General features: G+C 36.0%; 1 protein-coding gene across 1 annotated transcript in view; it reads right to left on the bottom strand.

The window, feature by feature from the left end:
• The window catches only part of WDPCP (WD repeat containing planar cell polarity effector), a 254,644-nt gene that overhangs the window by 67,267 nt on the left and 161,666 nt on the right, over positions 1-25,711 (bottom strand). Inside the window, exons 12-13 of the mRNA XM_060168956.1 lie at positions 21,185-21,373; positions 17,652-17,775 (exon numbers count right to left, since the gene is read on the bottom strand). Coding sequence (XP_060024939.1) covers positions 17,652-17,775; positions 21,185-21,373 — 313 coding nt within the window. The remainder of the gene's footprint in view (positions 1-17,651; positions 17,776-21,184; positions 21,374-25,711) is intronic.

The following is a 25,711-nucleotide window of genomic DNA, read 5'->3' as shown; positions in this document are numbered from 1 at the left end:
GGAACAATTTTCATTGAAAACTAACTAAAAACTGGCAAAGAGTCTCCTGTACAATGAAATCTGTAAAAAAGATGCACATGGAATTGGGTAAGAAGGGAAAAGAAGCAATCAGGTTGGGACCTGACCCTGGCAGGGGACTCAAAGGAAAAGAGAGATTACACAGGTGGACACATACCCTAGGGAGTGAGCAGTTTGAGCCACATATTGGGCACCCGAGCCCTGATGTCCAACACAGGGAAGAAAGCCCCCTTGGCTGGTTGGAGTGCCAGTGGTACTAATACGGAGGGCTGTGGGAAGCCTGGACTCCACTTGTGAGAAGCATGTGTGCTGCCTGTGTCCTGAAGCAGGACAGAGAGGGCAGACTAAAAAGTGCTCAAGTGGCTGCCCAGTTTTACACAACCATCCTAGTGCACACCCTAGCCTGAGCCAAGCGAATGCTCCAGCCCTGCTAACTTCACATCACAGCTCTACGCTGAAGTGAGGCTGCCACGACTAAGGAGAGAGCATGATTGTGAGATGCAGAGGCAACTCAGACCCTAAGCAGCATCTGAGTAGGGTAGGGCAGCAATCACTGGCCCTTACAGAGGCAGCACATCAGTAGTAGTAGTACCCATCTCTTACTGAGGACCGACTACCACAGCCTGTGCACCAACACACACCAAGTGCCTCCAGGGCCCCACCTTCCCTACGGTGCAGCTCCACACAATGGCAGGGGTGGCAGAAGCTGAGGGGAGTGAACGGCTCTGAGGGATGAAGAAGCCTTAGACCCAAAGAAGCATCTAAGCAGGGAGGGGGAGGCCATTACTGGCCCTTGCAAAGGCAGTGCATCAGAAGCAGCCCACGTCTCATCACAGGCCGAGAGCCTGCACAGGCCCCTCTTGTTCCAGCACAGCTCCCCTCTGGGGCAAGGGTGCCAGTGCTGGGAGAAGTTAGAGCACACATTTAAAGGGAACAGAGCCAGTTTGGACTTGACCCTCAGGGATTATACTCCAGCAACTTGGGATCTGACCCCACCCTCGGTAGAGCAGTGACAGCCACTGAGCAGAGGGGAAGTCCCACCTGACATCTGGCTCAGGCTCTAGCCCCTCCATCTCCATCCCCACCTCCTACCAAGGTGGGTGACATGTGCCAGCACACCCTAAGGAAAGACGTAACTTGTCTTCACGTAAAATCCATTTCTCCCACCAAAGCCACTGGGCACACACGGACTGTATAGGTACACTTCCACATAAGGACAGCCCTTCGAGACCACAGTAGGTACCTGTTTCACCTAAATTCATAAAGACAGAGAAAGTTAAGCAAAATGAGAAGACAGAAGAAATGGTCTCAACTGAAAGAGCAAAAGAAAACCCGTGAAAAAAATTAAATAATAAAACAGAAGTAAACAACTGACCAGATAAAGAATTCAAAAAATTAGTAATAAGAATTCTAACTGAATTAGGGAAAAGAATAGATGAACACAGAATTTTACAAAGGAACAAGAAAATATAAAAAGACCCAATCAAAAATGAAGATTTCAACAACTGAAACAAAAAACAAAACAAAAAACACTGGAAGAAATGAAAAGCAGCCTAAGTGATACAGAAGAACACAGAAGTGATCTGGAAGAAAGAATAATGGAAACCATCCCATCATAACAGCAAAAAGAAAAACGTATTTTTTAAAATAAAAACAGCTTAAAGGACCTCTGGGATAACATTAGGCATACCAACTTTTGCATTATAGGGGTCCCAGAAGAGAAGAGACAGAAAGGGGGTTGAAAATGTATTTAATGAAATAATGAGTGAAAACTTCCCAAGCCTGAAGAAGAAAACAGACATCCAGGTACAAGAACAGAGTTGCAAACAAGATGAACTCAAACTGACCCACACTAAAACATATCATAATTAAAATGGAAAAAGTTAAAGAGATGACTCAAAAGGTAGCAAGAGTAAAACAAAGAGTCATACACAAGGGAAGCCCCATAAGGTTATCAGCTGATTTTTCTGCAGAAACTTTGGAGGACAGAAGGGCATGGCATGATATATTTGAAGTGCTGAAAGAGAAAAACCTGCAACCTAGGATACACTACCCAGCAAGATTATCATTTAGAATCTTAGGAGAGAGAAAGAAATATTCAGACAAGCAAAAACTAAAAGAATCCATCAATACTAAACCCACCCTAAAAGAAATGTTGAAGGGTCTTTTCTAAATGGAAAGGAAGTATGAATATATAGGAAAAGGAATCCCACTACGAAAGGCAGATATATAGTAAGGACTGAAGATCACTTAAATAAGCCAGTAAGTAGATTAAAAGACAAAAAATTATGAAAGCAACTATAACTATAGTAAACAGTTATGGGATAAGCATAAAGATGTAAAATGTAGGGGAGCGGAGAAAAAATGTAAATCTTCTAGAATGTGTTTGAACTTAAATGGCTACCAGTTTAAAACAAGTAGATATAATTTTGGGTGAACATATATGAAACTCATGTAACAACAAGTCAAAAACCTACAAAAGATACACAAAATACTTGAAAGGAAAAGAACTATACCAAGAAATAAAAGCATCAAACCACAAGGGAAGAAACAAAAATAAGAAGAAATGAACAGAGGAGAACTACAGAAACAACCAGAACACAATAATAAAGTGGCAATAAATACATACCTATCAATAATTACTTTAAATGTCAATGGACTAAATGCTCCAATCAAAAGACAAGGGTGACTGATCAGATTAAAAAAAAAAACCCAAGACCCATTTATATGCTGCTTACAAGAGACTCACGTTAGAGCTAATGACACACATAGACAAAGTGAGAGGATGGGAAAAGATATTTCATGCACGTGAAAAAAAGAAGAAAGCGGGGTAGAAATACTCATATCAGACAAAATAGACTTTAAAACAAAGTCTGTAACAAAAGACAAAATAAGGCATTATATAATGATAAAGGGATCAATATAAGAACAGTATACGACACTCAACATATATGTACCCAATACAGGAGCACATAAATATATACAGCATATTAGTACACATAAAGGGAGAAATTGACAATAATACAATAATAGTAGGGGATTTTATCACCCCACATACATCAATGGACAGATCACCCAGAGAGATAATTAATAAGGCAAAAGTGGTCTTAAATGACATTTTAAACCAGTTGAACTTAATATTTACAAGACATTCCATCCAAAATCAGTGGAATACACATTCTTTTCAAGTGCACATGGAACATTCTCCACAACAGATCACATGCTAGGCCAAAAAATAAGTCTCAATAAATTTAAGACATAAATTTTATCATGCATTTTTTCTGACAACAAAGGTATTAAACTAGAACTCAGTTACAGAAAGAAAAAGGGAAAAGCACAAACACATGGAGACTAAACATCATGCTACTAAAAAGCCAATAGGTCAGTGAAGAAATGAAACAGGAAATCAGAAAATACAAGACAAATGAAAATGGAAATACAACTTTCCAAAATCTATGGGATGCAGCAAAAGGAGTTCTAAGAGGGAAGTTTAAAGTGATACCGGCCCACCTCAAGAAACAAGAAAAATCTCAAACCAACAACCTAACCTACCATCTAAAAGAATTAGAAAAAGAAGAACAAATGAAGCCAAAAGTCAGCAGAAGGAAGGAAATAATAAAGATCAGAGAGGAAATAAATAAAATGGGGGGGAAAACAACAATGGAAAAGATCAATGAAACAAAGAGCTGTTTTTTTGAAAAGATAAACAAAATTGATAAACCATTTAGCCAGGCTCATCAAGAAGAAAAGAGATAAAACCCAAATAAACAAAATAAGAAATCAAGGAGGAGAAATAATAACCAACACAACAGGGATACAAAAAAAAAAAAAAAAAGAATACAATGAACAGCTACATGCCAACAAATTGGACAACTTAGAAAAAATAGACAAATTTCTGGAAACATACAACCTGCCAAGCCTGAATCAGGAAGAAACAAACAATCTGAAAGAACAAAACGATAACTAGTAGAGAAAGTGAATTTGTAATTAAAATTAAAACTTCCATCAAACAAAAATCCAAGACAAGGCAACTTCACAGGGGAATTCTACTGAACATGTAAAGAAGAGCTAATACCTATCCTTCTCAAACTATTCCAAAAAACTGAAGAGGAGCAAACAGTCCCAAATCCATTCTACAAGGCCAGCATTACCCTGATCCCTAAACCAGACAAAGACACAGCAAAAAAAGAAAATTACAGGCCAATATCGCTGATGAAGATAGATGCAAAAATTCTCAACAAAATATCAGCAAACTGAATCCAACAATATATAAAAAGGATCACACACCATGATCAAGTAGGATTTATTCCAGATATGCAAGGATGGTTCAATTTTCACATATCAATGTGATTGATACTACATTAACAAAAGGAAGAATAAAAATCAAATGATCATCTCAATGGATGTGGAAAAAGCATTTGATAAAATTCAACATTCATATATGATAAAAACTCTCATCAACACTAAGAGAACAAATCTCAACAAAGGCAGTATATGATATACCCACAGCTAACATCATACGCTGTGATGAAAAGGTGAGAGCCTTTCCTCTAAAATCAGGACAGGGGATGCTCGCTCTCACCACTTCTATTTAACATAGGATTGGAAGTCCTAGCCACAGCAATCAGAGAAGAAAAAAACAAAGAAAAGGCATTCAGATTTGGAAGGGAAGAAGTAAAACTCACTATTTGCAGTTGACATGAAACTATATATAGAAAACCCTAAAGTCTCCACCTGAGAACTAGTAGAGCCAAACAATGAATTTGGTAAAGTTGCTGGATACAAAATTAACATACAGGGCTTCCCTGGTGGCGCAGTGGTTGAGAGTCCGCCTGCCAATGCAGGGGACACGGGTTCGTGCCCCGGTCCGGGAAGATCCTACATGCCACAGAGCGGCTGGGCCTGTGAACCATGGCCGCTGAGACTGTGCATCCGGAGCCTGTGCTCTGCAACAGGAGAGGCCACAGCAGTGAGAGGCCCGCGTACCACAAAAAAAAATATATATATATAAACAGAAATGTTTTGCATTCCTAAACACTAACAATGAACTATTAGAAAGAGAAATTAAGAAAACAATCCCATTTACCACTGCATGAAAAAGAATAAAATATCTAGGAATAAATCTACTTAAGGAGGTTAAAGACCTGTACTTTTACTATAAGACATTGATGAAAGAAACTGAACTGAATACATACAGATGGCTAACAAGCACAAGAAAAGATGCTCAATGTCACTAATCATTAGAGAAATGAAAATCAAAACCACAATGATATATAACCTCACACCTGTCAGAATGGCTATCATCAAAAGTAACAAGTTGGCAAGGATGTGGAGGAAAGGTACACTTTTGTGTACACTTTTGGTGGGAATGTAAATTGTTGCTGCCACTACGGAAAACAGTATGGAGGTTCCTCAAAAAACTAAAAAGAGAACTACCACATGATCCAGTGATTCCACTCTCGGGTATATATCTGGAAAACAACCCTAAATACTAATTTGAAGAGATACATGTACCCCAATGTTCAAAGCGGCGTTATTTACAATAGCCAAGATATGGAAGCAACCCAACTGTCTGTCAACAGATGAATGGATAAAGATGTGGTACACACACACACACACACACACACACACACACACACACACAGACACACAGGAATATTACTCAGCCATAAAAAAGAATGAAATTCTGTAATTTGCAACAATGTGATGGACCTAGAGAGTGTATGCTTAGTGAAAGAAGTCAGACAGAGAAAGGCAAATACTGTATGTTATCACTTATATATAGAATCTAAAAAATAAAAGAAATGAATATATATAACAAAACAGAAACAGACTCAGATATAGAAAATAAACTAGTAGTTACCAGTGGGGAAAGGGGAGGTGGGAGGGGCAAAACAGGTGTATGGGATTAAGAGATACAAACTGCTATATACAAAATAGATAAGCAACAAGAATATATTATACAGCATGGGGAAATATAGCCATCATTTTATAATATCTTTAAAATGGAGTATAATCTATAAAAAATATTGAATCATAACACTGTACACATGAAATTAACATAAACTGCAAATCAACTATACAGCAATAAATTAATTTTAAACAACTACAAAAAAATAAAACTACAAGGAAACCTCATTTAGTCCCATTTCCTCCCTCAAACCTAGGATAATTCTCCTATGAGTTTGACAATTTTGAATTTTGTTTGATTTTAAATGGAGGCATTTCCTTCTAAAACATGCATTTGCAATGAGACCAATATCACCTTCAAGGGCAAAAGTTTACTTCTTTAAAAAGATTTTAAAAATCTTGGGTATTACAACAGTTTGTGGGCCTCCAAAGTTTAACTCTACCTAAGAAATCTTATTACTTATACTTTAACTTATCTTTTTAGGAAGAAATTATATTTATTTAGTTAAAATGTATTTTTTCTCCTCGAGGTGGCAGTAATGAGGAAAAGTTGGGAAATACTGTTGTAAAAGTTCATTTAGTCCACCTTCATCTTATTAAACCTCTACAACACCATAATCAATAATAGCATTTATGGGTCCTTATTATGTGCCAGATTGTACCACATGCTCCTGTTATAGGGATTATTATATTAATTCTAATAACATCCCAGTGTGGTAGGTACCATGATTATCCTTATTTATTGATACAAATCAAGAAACTGAAGTTAAGGAATGGTAAGAATGCCCATATTCAAAATTCTCAGTTGCTTCCCTCTATACTGCACTGTCCCTCTATAGCAGTATACATCTCCTCTTTTATCAAATACCTCTAGAAAACAGGAACTCCTTACCTCGAGGTGATTCAGTTTCTAGTATAATGGTGAAGGGCATGGACTTTGAGGTCAGATGGACTCAAGTTAGAATTCTGGTCTGCCATATATTATATATAATTGTTATACAAGTTACTTAATCACTCTGAATATCCTCAGCTATAAAATAAGAATAATACATGCCTACATACTATGATGTGAGGATTAAATGTGATCATATTTATAAAGCCCCTAGCTTTTAACCTTTCACAAAATACAAATTGTGTGTGTGTGTGTGTATAGGGAAATGTATGCAATAACCATTAGTAAAAAAAGATATTAATATTAAAGCAGGTTGGAGAGAGAGGGTATATGGGAAATCTCTACACTTTCCTCTCGATTTTGCCATGAACTTAATTGCTCTAAACAATAAAGTTTATTATTTAAAATTTTTAAATAAGAAGAAAGAATTTACTACAACAAAAATTAAAGCAGCAAGGTGCCAAATTTCACCTATTTAATTTTCAGCGCTTTAAGATATTGATTATTTCAACTGTGGATATGATGACTAATTTGAAAAAATGGTGACAGGAACATTTGACAAAAATATATCAAGAATCTTATAAATGTGGATAACTCTGACTTGGAAATTTCACTTACAGGAATTCATTCTCAGGAAATAATCAGATAAATACACAAAAGTGTGTGTGTATGTGTGTGTGAGAATATACGTGAATATGACATTTATTACAGCATTGCTCATAGTAGCAAAAATCTGGAAATATTCCATGTCCATAGATAGGAGGATGGCTGAATAAATTATAGTGGTACGTCTCTATAATGCATGATGTGGATCTATGTTTACTGACATGAAAAGAAGGCAATGATATTATATTGTGAAAGAAAATCATGTATTACTTATACAATCAGGAAGTTTATTTTGGAAAAAATGTAGCTTACTGTTCTAAACTATAATGACAATGTACAGTCCTGTGGATAAGGAAGAGTTGAATTCATGGGGGACTTTAGGTTTAAACATTTATTTATAAAACCTATGAACTAAAAGACAAATACGTATCCTCTCAGAGCAACAACCACATGTGATCAGTGTGTTCACTAAACATTTCACCAAAGTAATGTCGTTTTTCCAGCCATTTCAACACTGCTGAGGCCCACATGCTAGCTTTCTAAGGAAAGCTAGTATTTGTTACCTCCCTAAAATTTAGATAGATGCTCCTTCTCCAGGTACTGACAAAACCCAAGCACCTCTTTCTATAAAATGTTATGAGATAGTTAATAAGAATCAGAATCTACAGCAAGCTGAGTATTTTATTATTTGAACATGGTTTTCAGTGGGGAAGGAAAGGGAAGTGGGGGGAATTAAAAAAATAGGAAGTGAATGGTACTTATCCTGTCTACTCTAGAAGATGACAGATGGGGGCGAATACTTACTATAATTAGAAATAAGGTTATAACATCTGTTCATAGTTTTTTGAGTTAAGTTTAAATATACAATAAAAAAGAATTATTAACATTATGTCTATACTTTATCAAACACAAAGGAAACATTTCATATAAAAGTAGACATATTCTGAAACTTATTTATTGAGGTTCATTTTTTATACTCTATCAAGGTCTTTCCTTGAGCTGTGAGACCTGCAGATGTAAACAATCTGCCTAATAAATTGTTGACTGTATCTTCTCTGCATCTCTCTTTTCAGACCTCAGCAGGTTACAGTCTCTAAAAAGCCGAATTTCTCCTAGACTTAAGTCTTCATGAGTGTCAACAGCCAAGAATCATCATCACTCTCTTAATAGCCACAAGTTGCATACCATGTATGTCCTTCACTATCTGAGAAGACATCTTTGATTTTTGCCACGTTGGTAAAGGCTCTCTTCACGCCACAGCTTTTTTAAAAGTAGCTGTAACTTTGTTACATGGTCCATGTTACATGTCCATATTCGTCTCTAGTACATACCAATTGCAGCTAGGTGCCATTTATTTAATGCAGTGAATGTGAATAAATCCCTTTATATAAATGCCATTTATTTAATGCAGTGAATGTGAAAGATCCCTTTCATCTGCCGAACTAAAGAGAGTAAGACATCCTGACGAGAAGCATGAGGAGGCCATCATTTGGGGCCAGTCTGGGGTTTGAGGTCAACAACTGTCTTGATCAGAAGTGTGAGGCCTGCAGACACAGTTCACTCACTTATAAATGTGGCCTTTTACCCCAGCCCAGTAAATTACTCATTGAATAAGAGTAACAGAGAAGACAGTGGGAAGTTACATCCAAGAGAAAATGAGAATGACAAGCAGTTCTGAATAGAAAACTCAACTAGAATTTAGGCAGAAAGCAAATTTTGTACATCACAAATGAAAACAGTGATGACTAGAGTGAAAAAAGTCTTAAGATTCATCCATTCAATATGATGCCTAATAAGCAGACTATCCCTATTCTTAACTCCACCTCTATGACGAATCTGGTCTATTTCTCTCACACTGGACAAAAGAGAGTTCTTAAGGCCATTACAGTAATTCCAATAAAACAGAATGGTTATTATGGTGGCTTTTCAAATAATCATGATTTTCCTTTTAACAATGCAGTTTTTACCCATTTTGATTTTTAGACATAAAAATCTGAGAGAGAATGTGAGCAATAGAAGTAAAATCTAAGGACTTATTTCACTGGTATAGTCATACATAGGGAAGTGATGCTGAAAAGGAAAGCCATACTGCCAAATGCAACACAGTTTGGATGCTTTGGGCCACATCCCTGGCTCATACCCCTGATTAACTACAAAAGGGGAACCTTGAGGAAGAAGAGCCAAGTGTGTCAAATTTGTTCATGAAACAGCCTTCAAGTTATTTGCATCTATCCTCAACAAATTTTGTTTGGTTTACCAATTTACTGATTAGTATCACAACTTTTTTTTCAAATCATCATTATGGTAGAAGGCCCCTCACTCTCTGGTGGGAATCTCAACTGCCCCTATACCCAACCAGCCCTAACTGGGCCCACATGAAAACAAGCTCCTTCGTCTATAAAAGCACATTTATCGAGTTGCTTTCAGTTAAAGGCCTTAAGGTTTTGTCCTTGTTCCCTTCTGCTTATTTTCCCTTTTTGATCTTTGATCCTTTTCCTAAACAAAGGTCTGTTCATATATGTGTGAGTCACTTTCTAGAGTTAAACAATCTTTAAATCTAAGGACCATATCAAAGAAAGTAAAAGTCTCTTAGAAGGCCATCATAGTGAAGCAACTCTTAGGATTTTTTTCTTTAAAATTTCATGTACTCAATGATTACAACTATGTAAATAAATATGCATTTGAAAAAACGGCTTGGGCTTCCCTGGTGGCTCAGTGGTTGAGAGTCCGCCTGCTGATGCAAGGGACACGAGTTCGTGCCCCAGGCTGGGAAGATCCCACATGCCGCGGAGCGGCTGGGCCCGTGAGCCATGGCCGCCGAGCCTGCGCGTCCAGAGCCTGTGCTCTGCAACAGGAGAGGCCACAACAGTAAGAGGCCCACTTACCGCAAAAAAAAAAGAAAAAACGGCTAAAAGAAAAACAATGAAGAAAAAGTTGTGTGAGTATAGTCATCAATCCTCATTTGTTAAAAACATCTTGGGACTGTGGCTTACTTTGTGGGGAAAATGTTAATTACTAATTTAATTTCATTAATGGTTATAGAGCTAGTCAGATCTTCTATTTTTTTTCATTCAGTTTTGGTTATTTTTATTTTTCTAAGAAATTCTCCATTTCACCTAATTTTTCAAGTTTGTTGTTCATAGTGTTCCCTTTATTTTAATTTTTTAAAATCTCTGACATGCCTATCATTAGGTCCCTTTTAGTATATCCCTAATATTGTTCATTATTTTCTGTTTTACCAATCTTGTCAAAGAACAAATGCTTAGCTTTATTAATCCTCTTTTATAAGTTTTTGTTACATTAATTTCTGAGCATATATTATTTCCTTCCTTCTACTTTTTGTAGGTTTATTTTGCTAATATTTTTTGAATTTCTTAAATTGCATGGTGCTTTTTTAAAAAAATTGAAGTATAATTGCTATAGTGATTTGATATCTCTATACATTACAAAATGATCACTGCAATTAGTTACAATCTGTCACCATATGAAGTTATTATAATATTATTGACTATATTCCTCATGCTGTGTATTTCATCCCTGTGACTCATTTATTTTGTAACTGGAAGTCTATACCTCTTACTTTCCCTCACCTATTTTACTCATCCCCCCCACTCTTCTCCCCTCTGGCCACCACATGTTTGTTCTCTGAATCGATGAGTCTGTTTCTGTTTTGTTGTTTGTTCATTTGTTTTGTTTTTATGTTCCACATATAAGTGAAATCATACAGTATTTGTCTTTCTCTGTCTGACTTATTTCACTTACCATAATACCCTCTAGGTCCATCCATGTTGTTTCAAATGGCAAGATTTCATTCGTTTTTATGACTGAGTAATAGTCCATTGTATTAATATAGACCACATCTTTTTTACCCATTCATCTGTCAGTGGACACTTAGTTTGCTTCCATATCTTGGCTATTATAAATAATGTTTTAAATTGCATGGTTCTTTAATTTTGAGCCTTTCTTCTTTTCTAATACAAACATTTAAAGCTATATATTTCCCTTATAACTCTGCCTCAGAACTTACCTCTGAATTTCTCATTCAAACTCAACATGTTCAAAACCAATCTCTTGACCTTTTCCCACTACCTATTCTTTCTGCAGTCTTACTGGTCTTGTCAATGCAACTCCATTTTTCCAGTTGCTGAGATCCAAACACTTCAAGTCATCCTTACCTTCTCTTTCTATCATATGCTTCATCCAGTCTGTGAGCAAATGCTATTAGCCAAACCTTCAATATGTCCAAAATCCAAGCACTCTATCCTCATCCCTCTTACTACCAATCTGCTCTAAATGGTCACCATTTCTCACTCAATTATTGCAACAGCCTCCCAAATGGTCTCCTTGCTCTTGGCCTTCAAAGGTCTATTCTCAACATAGCATCTGAGTGATTCATTCACTAGTTGGTCCAAATCATCTACTGATTTGCCCTATTATTCAAGAGAAAAATCCCAGTTCCTTACAACAGCCAACAAAAGTCCTATATAACCGAGCCACCTGCTAGACCTCTGACCCAAGCTCTTATTATTCTGCCTCTCATTCACTGCTCCAGCCAAAGTGCTGGGATTTAACTCATATTTCACCTTCTTAGGGAGGCCTCACCACCCAATGCTCCCTAGTTCCTGTCCTTGCTTTGCTCTTCTTCAAGGTATGCATCATTACTTAACATTCTATATATTCTACCTACTTATTTACATAATGTTTCCTTCACTAACTGTAAACTTTATGATGCCATGGATTTTTGTGTGTGTGTCTGTTTTGTTCATTGCTATATTCTAGCTCTAACAATAGTGCCTGTTCATATTCTCTATTTCCTTAATTATACTTTGTTCACTTAATCTATCAATTACCACACAAAGGGAATTAAAATTTCTAACTATGAAAGTGGATTTGTCAATTTTTATTTTATGTGTACTCAAGCTATATTATACACATTTAGAATTGTTATATCTTACTGGTAAATTGATTCTTCTGTTGATATTGATCTCTATTAATCTGTACTACTGATTTTGCTTTAAAGACTATTTATATAACATTATTAGGTCTCTTTTGGTATTGACTTAGTATAATTTTTTTCCATTCTCTAGCTTTTAAACTTTCTATGTGTTAGGTGTCTCTTGTAAAAACGTAGAAAAAACTGTTTCAACAATCTCTGCGAATGAAAATTTTAACCTACTTAAATTGACAATGATTACTGATTTTTAAAATTCATTTCTACTACCTCATTGTGTTTTCTGTTTTTCGTCTTTTTTTATGTTTCTTCCCCCTGCATGCTGCACCCTCCCCCAATTCTTGCCTTCTTTGGGGTTGAATTTTTTTTCCTTATCCAACATTTTCACTCTATTTGTTTGACAAGTATACACTCTATTTCTATTCTTTCAGTGATTACCCTAGAAATTCTACCGTGTATCTTTTACTGAATAAAATCTGGTATTAATAAGTATCTCTACCTTCCTCTTGAAAAGTCAAGGACCTTAGAATGCTTTAACTTCTTCACTTCTCTTCTGATTTATATGTTGTCATTGTCCAGCATTCTATCTTAATTTAACCACCTGCATTAGACATTAGTGGTTATGTTTTACATGATCCATTTTTGTTTAAGTTCCCACAAGTTTAACATTATTTTTGTCCACCACTCCTTCTTGCATCTCATACCTTCCTTCCTTTTAGTTCTCTCAAGGAAGATGTTGCCCTTCAAGGGTCCTAGATTGATATGGGGAGCTCTGATCCAGTCTCCCACTCTGCTTGAGCCCTAGGCTTTGTCTCCAACCCTCTGAGTACACAGCCTTTATAAATCAAACACCTCACTGCCAGGTGCCAGCAGATGCCCTCAAGGCAAACTTTGACTTTGCTTATTCTTGTGGAATCAAGCATCCTTGTCATTTCAACTTCTGAGTGTTTCCCTTAGTTTCCTGCCAGCTCTACCAGGCTTTAAACAAATATTTTAAATATATTATCCATTAAATAGATGATCTGACCAGGAAGTTTTTCTCTGTATATCATTCTGTCTTATTCTCTAAATATTCGTAGGTAGCAGTTTTAGTATTTTTGTTTTTTGAATTGGTTTCATATAATTGTTTTATTTACTGTGTATGCTCCATTAGTAAAAAGTAAAATTTAAAAAGCCATTTAAAAGTCAAAGTGGTTAACAATTTCTTTTTGCCTAACATATATATTTTTCATAAGCCAAGAGCCATTTCTAAAAGACTACCTTTTGTTTTCTGAATTCTAAGTGTAAATATTGACTCCAACATAATACATATTATCCTCCAATATATTATACAAATTTTCAAACATCCAGGAAATAATGAAATATTTCCTGTGAAATATTTAATATATATATTTTGAAAATAATATATATATTTTTTTACCACCTAGATTCTATCATCATTTTACAACATTGTTTTATCACATATCTATTCATCTCCCTTTCTGTCCATCAGTTCATCTTATTTTTTTGTTGCAGTGCCAAGGAAAATGCAGACATCAGTACATTTCCCCACAAATATTTTATAAACATGATATTTTTATTTCTAGGCAATAAAGCTCCCTGTCCCAAGATTTTGCATACTATTTTATAAGAATTTTAAAAATATGATTTTCTGTGTCATAATCACATAATAATATTTGAGTCAGAAAACAACAGTCTTATAGTTAAGAGGGGAAATAAGTAAAATTAACTATTAATCCTTTATAACATATTTCCATGTTAGTAAAATAAGCTTCATATGTGGCACATTCACTGAAATGTTTGCCCTTTTATTTCATCAATATTTAGGAGTTCCTCTTATAGTTTCTATTTACTTATAATGAAAAGCTCTTACTTGTTAATACTTCTCTATTTTTTTTTAACATCTTTATTGGAGTATAATTGCTTTACAATGGTGTGGTAGTTTCTGCTGTATAACAAAGTGAATCAGCTATACATATATCCCCATATCCCCTCCCTCTTGCGTCTCCCTCCCATCCTCCCTATCCCACCCCTCTAGGTGGACACAAAGCACCGAGCTGATCTCTCTGTGCTATGCGGCTGCTTCCCACTAGCTATTTTACATTTGGTAGTGTATATATGTCAATGCCACTCTCTCACTTTGTCCCAGCTTACCCTTCCCCCTCCCTGTGTCCTCAAGTCCATTCTCTACGTCTGCGTCTTTATTCCTGTCCTGCCCCTAGGTTCTTCAGAACCATTTTTTTTTAGATTCCATATATATGTGTTAGCATATGGTATTTGTTTTTCTCTTTCTGACTTACTTCACTCTGTATGACAGACTCTAGATCCATCCACCTCTCTACAAATAACTCCATTTCTTTTTATGGCTGAGTAAGATTCCATTAATACTTCCCTATTCAGTAGTTCTGGAGGACTGTTCAATTTTATGGAAGCAGAGAGGTGAACAATCACCTTCTGAACTTAGTTTAGGCAAATCTGCATCTTCCTTCTATGATACTGTGATTTATAATAAGAAATATGTATATTAGATCTTTGTACTGTTTGTGACAAAGGAGCTCCCTGGAACTTCCTAAGTGACAAGGAGCCAAAAAGGTGAAAGGAAAGTCTTTTGTTATTCATAACAATCCCATTTCAACCATACCTGAGTTTAGGTTAATGAGGTGACTTTCTGAAAGCCTCTACAGATGGGGCCTGGTTGTCAGGGAAACCAACCACATGATTAGAGGGTTAGAACTTCAGTCTCACTCCTGGACTTCTTAGGAGGAGGGAGGAAAGGGGAGCCGGAGGTTGAATTAATCACCAATGGCCAGTAATTTAATCAATCATGCCTATGTAATGGAGCCTCCATAAATACTCAAAAGGAGAAGATTCAGAGAGCTTCTGGATTGGTGAATATATGGAGGGGCTGGGAAGGTGCTGCACTTGTAGAGGGCACAGAGGCTTCGAGTCCTTTCCCATATAACTTGCCTTATGCATCTCTTCATCTGGCTGTTTCATTTGTATCCTTTAAAATATCAGCAATAGGGGCTTCCCTGGTGGCACAGTGGTTAAGAATCCGCCTGCCAATGTACGGGACAGGGGTTCATGCCCTGGTCTGGGAAGATCCCACATGCCGCGGAGCAACAAAGCCAGTGTGCCACAACTACTGAGCCTGTGTTCTAGAGCCCGCAAGCCACGGCTACGAGCCCACATGCCACAACCACTGAGCCTGTGCTCTAGAGCCCGTGAGCCACAACTACTGAAGCCCGTGAGCCACAACTACTGAAGCCTGTGCGCCTAGAGCCCCTGCTCTGCAACAAGATACCGCAATGAGAAGCCCGTGCACCGCAATGAAGAGTAGCCCCACCAGGGAAGCCCCGCCATATACTTTTTGATATTAAACTCAATATAATATTTTATTCTTTTTCTAATCAGGACTCAAGCAATCTGAGTCCTCAGCTTAACCAGTGGGTGATCTTAGGTATATCCCTACTCTGCATGGTGCCTCTTTCTTTCATCTTTAATTTAAAATTCTTTATGATGATCTTTACTGTTTAGGACTTATTCCATTATCTAATAACTTTTTTTAGAGTATTAAAATACTGGCTAGCCAAGTACAGAGGGTAATGCAATTCTAGTACTTCACAAATACAGAAAAGTATTTGCCCTTTTTCTCTTCCCTTAAGCAGAACTTCTTGGCAGCAGATTAAACAAAAGGACGGTTCCAACTTAAGCTATCTCATTCAATTTCTTCTACACTTAACGTTCCTTTTTTCATAATGCCGTGTATAGCCTACTGTCAAAAGAACTACTAAACATTCATTATAATTGAAATAGTAGAAAGCATGCAAAAAAGGAAATATGAAAAACCTAGTATACCCTAAGAGAAAACATTCAATTCCAGATGTAACCACACAGAAAAGTTAGAGTCTGTGTGGTTACATCAGTACTACGTCAGTCCCAGTATTTCTGTCATGTCTATGTATATGATTATACATAGAACGCTGCCTCATTTAGGGTGAAGAATCTCTTAGAATATACTAAAATCGTTCAGATAAAAAGGCAATATTCAATTATAGGTCATAACTCATGCAATATATTAACATCTCTCAGCTTCTATAAAGACTGTTTTCCAAAGGTTTCACTGTTGGGTAGAGATCAAAGTGCCACTTTATAAATAGTTTACTCATTTGTCAATTGATAATACCTCCTTAGCAGGGTTGTTCTGAGGAAAAAAAGGGGAGACTATACATGAAACTGCTTGAGTTAAAAAGAACTACAACAGCTAGGTTATACTGTAAGTAAAATGAAAACTCTAAATTCAACTCAATGTAACTTATGGTACATGAAACTGAAAATTCTATTACTTTCTATTATAAAATATATATAAAAGTACACAAAAAGTCTACTTTCAGCTAAAAGAATAATAATTTTTATTGGACCCTGATATATACCCCACTTAAGAAATGGAATATTACTAATACCTTGGTGGCTCCATGAGCTTGTTCCTCTCATATTTCTCTTAACCCATTCCACAATATCCTAAATTTTGTTATACTCACTTCTTTGCTTTTACTTCTAGCATTGACATATTCAGATGTATCCCTAAAGTAACTAACTAGCTAGTTATCTATCTATCTATCCATCCATCCATCCATCTCTATCCATCCATTCATCTTCCATCCATTTTTTGAACTTTATATATAGAGAAATGCTATATGTACTTGTCCTTCAACTTCTGCAGTATCTGTCTCAGAGTAACTTCTTGACACTATCTAATTTTTCACATAATCCATAAGATTAAAAGAATTAAAGGAAATTAAAGCAGAGAAAATGAGGCACAGTGAAGCTAGCAACTTGCCACCTTGTATAGGAAGACAATGAGCAAATCTCTCTACAGTAATTCTGAAAGTAAAGCAGACCTGTGACTGTCTTAGAACTTTATAGCACATTCATTTTAGCTGCAATTAAAATAAACATTTCTCTATTGTTAAGAGTACAATTAATATTTTTAAATTCACTTTACATAGCTGGTATTTTTTGCTTTTGTATTAAAGGGGCAATTATATTAAAGTGTAGTAATGATGTAAAAGCCCTCAACAATATTCCAATATAGTCCTTAATAGGAAAACAAGAACGAATTAAATAAAGAATATCAAGAGCCAATTTGTTTTTCTCTTAGGGGACAGACTATTAAAAAAGATATAGCCATATTATGGAATATTCTAATTAAAGAAGATGGCTCCTTGAATAGGTAATTAGTCTGACACTAATTAATCCAAAGATATCATTCACCTGAGTAAGTGGTGGAAGAATCTCCTTGCATATTTGCTGATTTGGTCTCTGTATTCCAATATAGTTGTATCCAGGAGTGGTCTTGTTGGAGCATAGAAGGTTCCAAGGCTTGCCTCAAGCTGTGCTGTGGAATTCAAACATAGCAGCACTAAAACAAGTGAAACTCCTTCAATTACAACAGAATACTCATGTTTGCAGTCAGTCAGGTTTTGCAAACTTGGATGAAATGTGAGCTTGTTGCAGGAAAGATGAAATTAAAATATGACAGCTGATACAAAAACAAACCTGTGTATAAACTTTCACTTGAAGCAAAGCTGACAATGACTCTGAGCAACAAAAAGCTGTCAAAACTGAAGAAATCCATAATGAATCAACCTCTCACCACAAATGGGTAATTAAAACAGTGACTCATCAGAGTAACACAGTTTGAACTAGTATTTCCAGTAAAATCAACTCACAGTGTGCTCAACATTTACTCTTTAGCTGGAAGGAACAAACTAGCCTTTCTGCATTAGGCATTGAAATCAGTATTAGAAATGTTTAAAAAAATAATACAAATAAAAATATCCTGACTGGAGTAATAATATCTCTCTATTACAACTTTAGAGAAAGACTGAAATTCCCTATACCTTCCTTAAATCCTGTCCTGAACAACAAGATTGTTGGTTTTGTCCAAGTGTGAAAGTTAACACACCCCTGGGAGGTATGTTAATCTGCTTTGGTCAACTGACACCCTCCTAGGAAGGAAGGATTGGAGAGCAGGTTTTGATAAGCCAAAGGGCTAGTGATTGGGAGAAAACAGCACATTTTGCCTAATTTACACTTTTACCAAGACATGCCAATGGGGTTGTGTTTCCTCCAAGAAATACCTGGAAAATATACAATTACCATAATGGTGAGAGTTGTATGAGAATACAGTTCACAGTAAGACTCCACTGATTTTTATGCTACTAGCACTAGGTTGAATGAACAATTCCTTATTTAGCAAAACTCTTTAATTTTAAGCATATCTGGTTTTGAAAGTATTGCATACCTCATCAGAGTAATTGCTATGGACTTGGCTAAGCTGTTAGCTATTTCTTTTTTTAATCTCAAATCTAGACAGTAAAGTAAGATGAACTTTAGTGGTATTTTCTTTCAAAGCAGCAGTCAATTTAGATTAAAATTGAATACAGCAATGCCATTGTGAAAGCAAGCCAGATTCTCTTGCCATTGCTTGTTTTCTTGACAGCATGTTCCGTACATCTGAAATGTTTGAGCCTACATGGAATACTCGTAGGTCTCAGCACAGTTATAGATTCATTAGATAGCCCAGCTTGATGTTTAAGGCAGAAATGGAGATCTCAAAGACAACCACACCACAGCTACAAATAAAAGAGCTCACTGGGTTCCACTAATAAGAGGAAAACAAATTACCATGTCAAATTTGTTAGATTCAGATAGAATAAATCTCAATAGAGAAGAATTGTAAATGTTTTAGAAATGTGTTTTGCAGTTACTTGGGGGAAAATGCATATACCTACTTAAAATGTACATATTCTGATAACCCAGCATCATGCAAGCATTTTATTTTAATAGCCTAGTATATCATACAAGTTTTTTATTTCCCTATCCACCCAATATGGTTCCTTGATAATATCCTTTATTAAGGCGGGAATCTGATAATACCCATTTGTGAATTCCCTAATAATCTTTCTTACTACACAGGGATCTTACAACACAAATTCACTAAGGTGCTAGCAATTTCTCAGTCAATATTTTATCTTCTTCATATTTCTTCAACTGTAAGTTTAGAGTATCTTGCATGGATTATGTGTACCAGACTTTCTTTAGGGACCCTGCTACTTTTTTTTTCCTCTGCTATCTACCCAACCTGAAGAGTGTACCAATACTAATAAATAATTACTTGAGATAACTCTGCAGGTAGAAATATTACAGTAATCCTAGAACCCTAAAATTTTGAAGTTATAATCTTCTTTTTATTTTTAACTAATATTCATTGAGTACCTACTGTGGGCCAAGCACTGTGCTATGCATTTTCTCATTGCAGAAGTACTGGAATCTCCGTAGATGTGTTGGACTACCTCCAAAAAGCACATTCAATTAACATTAAATAAATATTTATTGTGGGCCTCCTATGAGTTGGGGCCAAGTCTCATGATGCAGACTTCTTGAAAGAACATGTTCTTGCTGATTATTCTTCTCTAAAATTAGTAAAATGAAGGTTATGTACAGAATACTATCTAAACAATTTGTTTACTTTGGAAACGTAATAAAATGGAATAAGAAAATCTATAAACGTGGAAAGAAAATAGTGGGGAAGCAAAGCTCTCCAGTAAAGGCCTTTTGACATATTCCCTGTTTTCCTTACCTTGTAAATCACATACAGAAAGTTTCTCATTGGCCATTATTTCCCACTGTTAATATCAATGCTTATTACAAACATTTGAAATAAAGATATGAATGCAAGAATGTTTAGATGCATTTTACATTAAGTAAATAAATTACTCATAATAAAAATAACATACACTGGATAACTGGCAAATATAAAAATTGATTTCATTATTGTATGTGGCACATTTTTTTTCTTTTTTTGTTAACAGTGCCTTGTCTCTCTTTGACAATAAACATCTGAGATCCTATGGGCAAAATAACTTATTAGGAGAAGGTTGGGAAATCCAAGCATGCAGAAGGGAGAGGGGTATCAGAACTCTAAGTTAGAATGAAAACAAGAAGGAACAGCCTGGGCTGCAATTCACACACACACACACACACACACACACACACACACACACACACACACACACACACACACACACACACACACACACACACACACACACACACACACACACACACACACACACACAATCAGTGGTAAGGTCTACTGTCTGGACAAAGAACTGAGGATGTGAAAGAAAAATACTGATGTCTAAAATAAAGGAGAAATAAGGACTTTGTTTAGGGCCCTTTGTCTTCCAAACCCTACAGAGTACATGAAATTTCTCATCAAAGTTTGAAATCTGAGCATATTCTACACATGAACTTAGTCTGAAATATACAGTGACTTCATTGTGAGTTCCAACATAGGTATATACAGAAAAGTTATTACGTTGACCAGCACTATACAGTAAGTACCGTATGGAAGTAATTATTTGATACCTCATTTTGTCAGTTTAATAGGGCATTAACATTTTTGTCTTCTAATCTCCAGTAACATGACTTCAAAACATCCTCAAAAAACTACTGACAGGGCTTCCCTGGTGGCGCAGTGGTTGAGAGTCCACCTGCCGATGCAGGGGACACGGGTTCATGCCCCGGTCTGGGAAGATCTCACGTGCCGCGGAGCGGCTGGGCCCATGAGCCATAGCCGCTGAGCCTGCGCGTCCGGAGCCTATGCTCCGCAACGGGAGAGGCCACAACAGTGAGAGGCCCGCGTACCGCAAAAAAAAAAAAAAAAAAAAAACTACTGACAATAAAATGTACTTCATGTATATACAAAACCCATTTATGAAATATATTTTAAGTCTGACCTTCTCTCTCTGGAGTGAGCTTTTGTCTAAGAAGATGGTTTACGATGGCAGTCATGCTGATAAAGCACTGGTAGCCCAGAGTGTCCCAGTTCATACTATTCAGGATGTTTATTGCCTCATAGATCTCATCACAGTGAATGTACTGGAAGATGATGTCTACCAGGCCCAGCTGTCCTTGTGTGAAGATACCTGTCACAGAAAAATATAAAATCAAGTGAATCTTTTAAAAATAAGAAGTAGGACTTCCCTGGTGGTCCAGTGGCTATGACTCCATGCTCCCAATGCAGGGGGGCCAGGTTCAATCCCTGGTCAGGGAACTAGATCCCACATGCCACAACTAAAGATCCCGCATGCCACAACTAGGGACCCCGTGTGCAACAACTAAAGATCCCACATGCCACAACTAAAGATCCCAGATGCCACAACTAAAGATCCTGCATGCCACAATGAAGATCCCACAAGCGGCAGCTAAGACCCAGTGCAGCCAAATAGATAAATAAATAAAAAGTAGACGGCTTCCCTGGTGGCGCAGTGGTTGAGAGTCCGCCTGCCGATTCAGGGGACACGGGTTCATGCCCTGGTCCGGGAAGATCCCACATGCCGCGGAGCGGCTGGGCCCGTGGGCTATGGCCGCTGAGCCTGCGCGTCCGGAGCCTGTGCTCCGCAACAGGAGAGGCCACAACAGTGAGAGGCCCGTGTACCACAAAAAAATAAATAAATAAAATAAATAAAATAAAAAGTAGAATAACAAAAACAGATTTAAATTTTCTACAAAGGAAAAAACCAGTGATCATTTCTTGCATAAAGTGCTAGAAATATGGGATTTGGGGGGGCCAAGAGTAATATGGCACTGTGGTTAAATCTTTAAATACCACCTACCAACTCCATCTAGCTTAGGCTTACCATTCAGCACATATTAACTAATTTATAATCAAACTGTTCAGACTAAAAATGAAAAAACCTGAGAACTTTTAGGTAAATCACAATAGCTAATTTAATTTTTCCCATCTGTCATTTAGGCCTCGGTTGTATATATTTAGAGATAATTTTGATGTAACACAATTCTTATTGACCAGCTTAATTAGTTCTAAGTTGCACCTGGTCTTCAGCCCCATGTACTTGGGGGTCAAAAAGTACAAATATCCATGACAAATATAATGTGACTATATAAACATTTTTAGGACTGTTTTATTAATGGGTGCTCTAAATTGATAGCTTCTTCACAGATACCACATACCAATTTATTTTAAATTGGCACTGAGATTATTCTCTTCTATTATTAGTAATTATTAGTAAGAAATTATCAGGATTAATCTTGTTATTGATCCACTTTCACAACTAAGATCTACTATAAAATATCTTAGAACAACATAAACACATTTGCCTACCCTTTTAAAATGAAAGAAAATCCACTTCTAAGCTTAGAGAAGCAAGAGCACAAAACAAAGGGGGGTGGACTCTGTTCTAGTTTTATCTTATCTTTTAAATATGGCTGATCTCATTTGAAGCTAACAATTTCTGTGTAATTAAGTGACAATAAGTATTAGTGCTTTTAAGGAGTTCGGGTTTTTTTTAATCTTTAAAAAGTAGCTATCTGTAAAATCTTTTTCCTTCCACAAATGTTTACTGATTTGAGTCAAACTACAAAAACTTCTCAGTACAAATAATCATAAAGCTAAATGAGAAAACATATGTGAAATTATTTGGAATCTGTGAAGTATATAAAATAAAAACAGGGAAACAAAGATAAAAAATAGCAAACTTTGCTTCTGAAATTATGCAAGCTAGAGACAACAGTAGGGCTTTAAAAAATGCTGAGATAAAAATGAATTAGCCTAGAATTCTATAATTTTATAACAAAGCATTGAAAATTCATGAAGAAAAAACATTCTTAATAACAGAGCTCTAAAACAATAAAGCAAAAACTATCAAACTAAAAGGAGAGAAAGTCAAATCTACAATTATCATTGGAGATTTCAGCACTTCTCTCTGATTAGTTGAAAAAACCTATAAACAAAATCTGTAAATATAGAAAACACTTGAAAAACATCAGTAAATTTGACCTAATTGACATCTATACAACGCTTCACCCAACAACAGCAGAATACACATTCTTTTTAAGTGCACATATAACACCAACCAAGATGGAGCATATTCTGGGAGATAAAACAAGCCTCAATAAATTTAAATGCTTTGAAAGTATACAGAATAGGTTCCCAGACCACAATAGAACTAAATTAGATATCAAAACAGAAAGATATCTGGATGACTTTTAGTGTCTAAGGATTTATACACCAAGATTTTCAAGGGAGAAAATATTCCCCTTATATCCTCAGTGTGCTGGTAAATCTAAGTGATGTAAATACTCCCACCATGGCTGATTTCAAGCACTAATGTGATGTCATGGAACAAGTGATGCACCACTGCACACTGTTATGTAATATTTCTACCAAACAGATAAAATAAGTGTAAGTAACCTTAAGGGTATAGATAATAGCAAAATGTAGTAAAATAACTAGGAAGTGGGAAAAAAAGAAATATATCTGGAAAATCTTTAAATATTTAGAAATTAATCAACACTGTTCTAAATAACCTATGGGTCAAAGAAGAAAACATGAATTAGAAAATATTTTGAAATGAATAAAAATAAAAATATAACATCAAAATTTGTGAGATGTAGCTGTGGTTATAGTATTACTTAGAGGGAAATTACCAGCATTAAATATTCAATTACACAAGAAAAAGGGTCTGAAATCAACAATCCAAGCTTCCACATTAAGAACCTAGAGAAAGAAGAGCAAATTAGACCTAAAATAAAATAGGAGATAATGAAAATATGAAAATAAATAATAGAGAAAGTCAATGAACACAAAAGCTGGTTCTCTAAAACAATTTGTAAAATTGACCAACTTCTGGGGCTTCCCTGGTGGCGCAGTGGTTGAGAGTCCACCTGCCGATGTAGGGGACACGAGTTCGTGCCCCGGTCCGGGAAGATCCCACATGCCGTGGAGCGACTGGGCCCGTGAGCCATGGCCGCTGAGCCTGCGCATCCAGAGCCTGTGCTCCGCAACGGGAGAGGCCACAACAGTGAGAGGCCCGCGTACCGCAAAAAAAAAAAAAAAAAAAAAAAAATTGACCAACTTCTGCCAAATTGAGAAAAAAAGAGAAGATACATTTATCAATATCAAGAATAATCATTATAGCACTACAGACATTAAAAAATAAGTGAATAATATGCTAACTTTACAGAAATAAATGTAGCTTAAATGAAACAGATTCCTTGAAAGATACAAATTATCAAAGCTCATTCAAGAAGAAATGAACAGACAACCTGAATGATCCTATATTATTTAAATTTGAATTTGCAGTTTAAAAACCTTTATACATACACACACACACAAAACCAGATGCCTTCACTGGTGAATTCTCTCAAACAATAAGAGAAGAAATAGTATCACCTCTACACAACTCAAAATATAAGAGGAGGGAATATTTCCTAATTCATTTAATGATATCAGCATTACACTGATACCAAAAATGACAAAACATTACAGGAAAAGAAAAAGAAAATTGCAAACCACTATCTCCCATAAACAGATACAAAAATCCTTAAAAAATATTAGCAAATCCAGCAACATATTGAAAAGGTAATACATCATGAACAAGAGAGATTTATCCCACAAATGCAAGGTTGCTGAAACATCTGAAAACTGATCAACATAATTCACTATATGACCAGAAAAAACACATAATCATTTCAATACATGCAGAAAAGCACTTGATAAAATTGAACATCCACTCATGCTAATATATATCAGCAGACTAGGAATGGAAGGGGACTTCCTCAACCTCGATAACATCATACATACAGTGAAAGATTAAATGCTATCCACCTAAGATTGGAAACAAAGCAAGGATATCTTCCCTTGCCACTTCTATTTAATACTGTACTGTCCTAGCTAGTAAAATAGGGAAGAAAACAAAACAAAAGGCATACACGTTGGATAAGAATATATAACATTTGTTTTTAACTGAAGTTGTCATAGTCATCTACGTAGAAAATCCTAAGTAATCTACAATAAAAAGTTACAACTAAGAAATGAGTTTACCAGGGTTGCAGGATACATGGTCAATATTTTAAATTTTTATTTTTATATAACCCCAATGAACAACTAAAAGTTGTAATTAAAAATACTAATTACGATAGCATCCAAAAACATGAAGAAATTATGTACAAGATCTTTACACTTTAAACTATAAAACACTGCTGAGAGAAATTAAAGAAGACCTGAATAAACAGAGATGTTGTGTTCATAAATTGGGAGACTCAATATTGTTAAATTGCCATTCCATCCCATATTGATCTATAGATTCAATGTAATCTCAATCAAAATCTCACCAGGTGTTTTTGTAGAAATTGACAAGTCAGTTTTAAAACTTACACAGAAATTCAAAACATCTAGAGTAGCCAAAACAATTTTGAAAAGAAGAACAGAGACTTCCCTGGTGGTCCAGTGGTTGAGACTT

This window comes from Lagenorhynchus albirostris, chromosome 13 (assembly GCF_949774975.1).
Source record: "Lagenorhynchus albirostris chromosome 13, mLagAlb1.1, whole genome shotgun sequence".
NCBI lineage: Eukaryota > Metazoa > Chordata > Mammalia > Artiodactyla > Delphinidae > Lagenorhynchus > Lagenorhynchus albirostris.
This window is presented reverse-complemented; position numbering and strand designations above follow the sequence as displayed.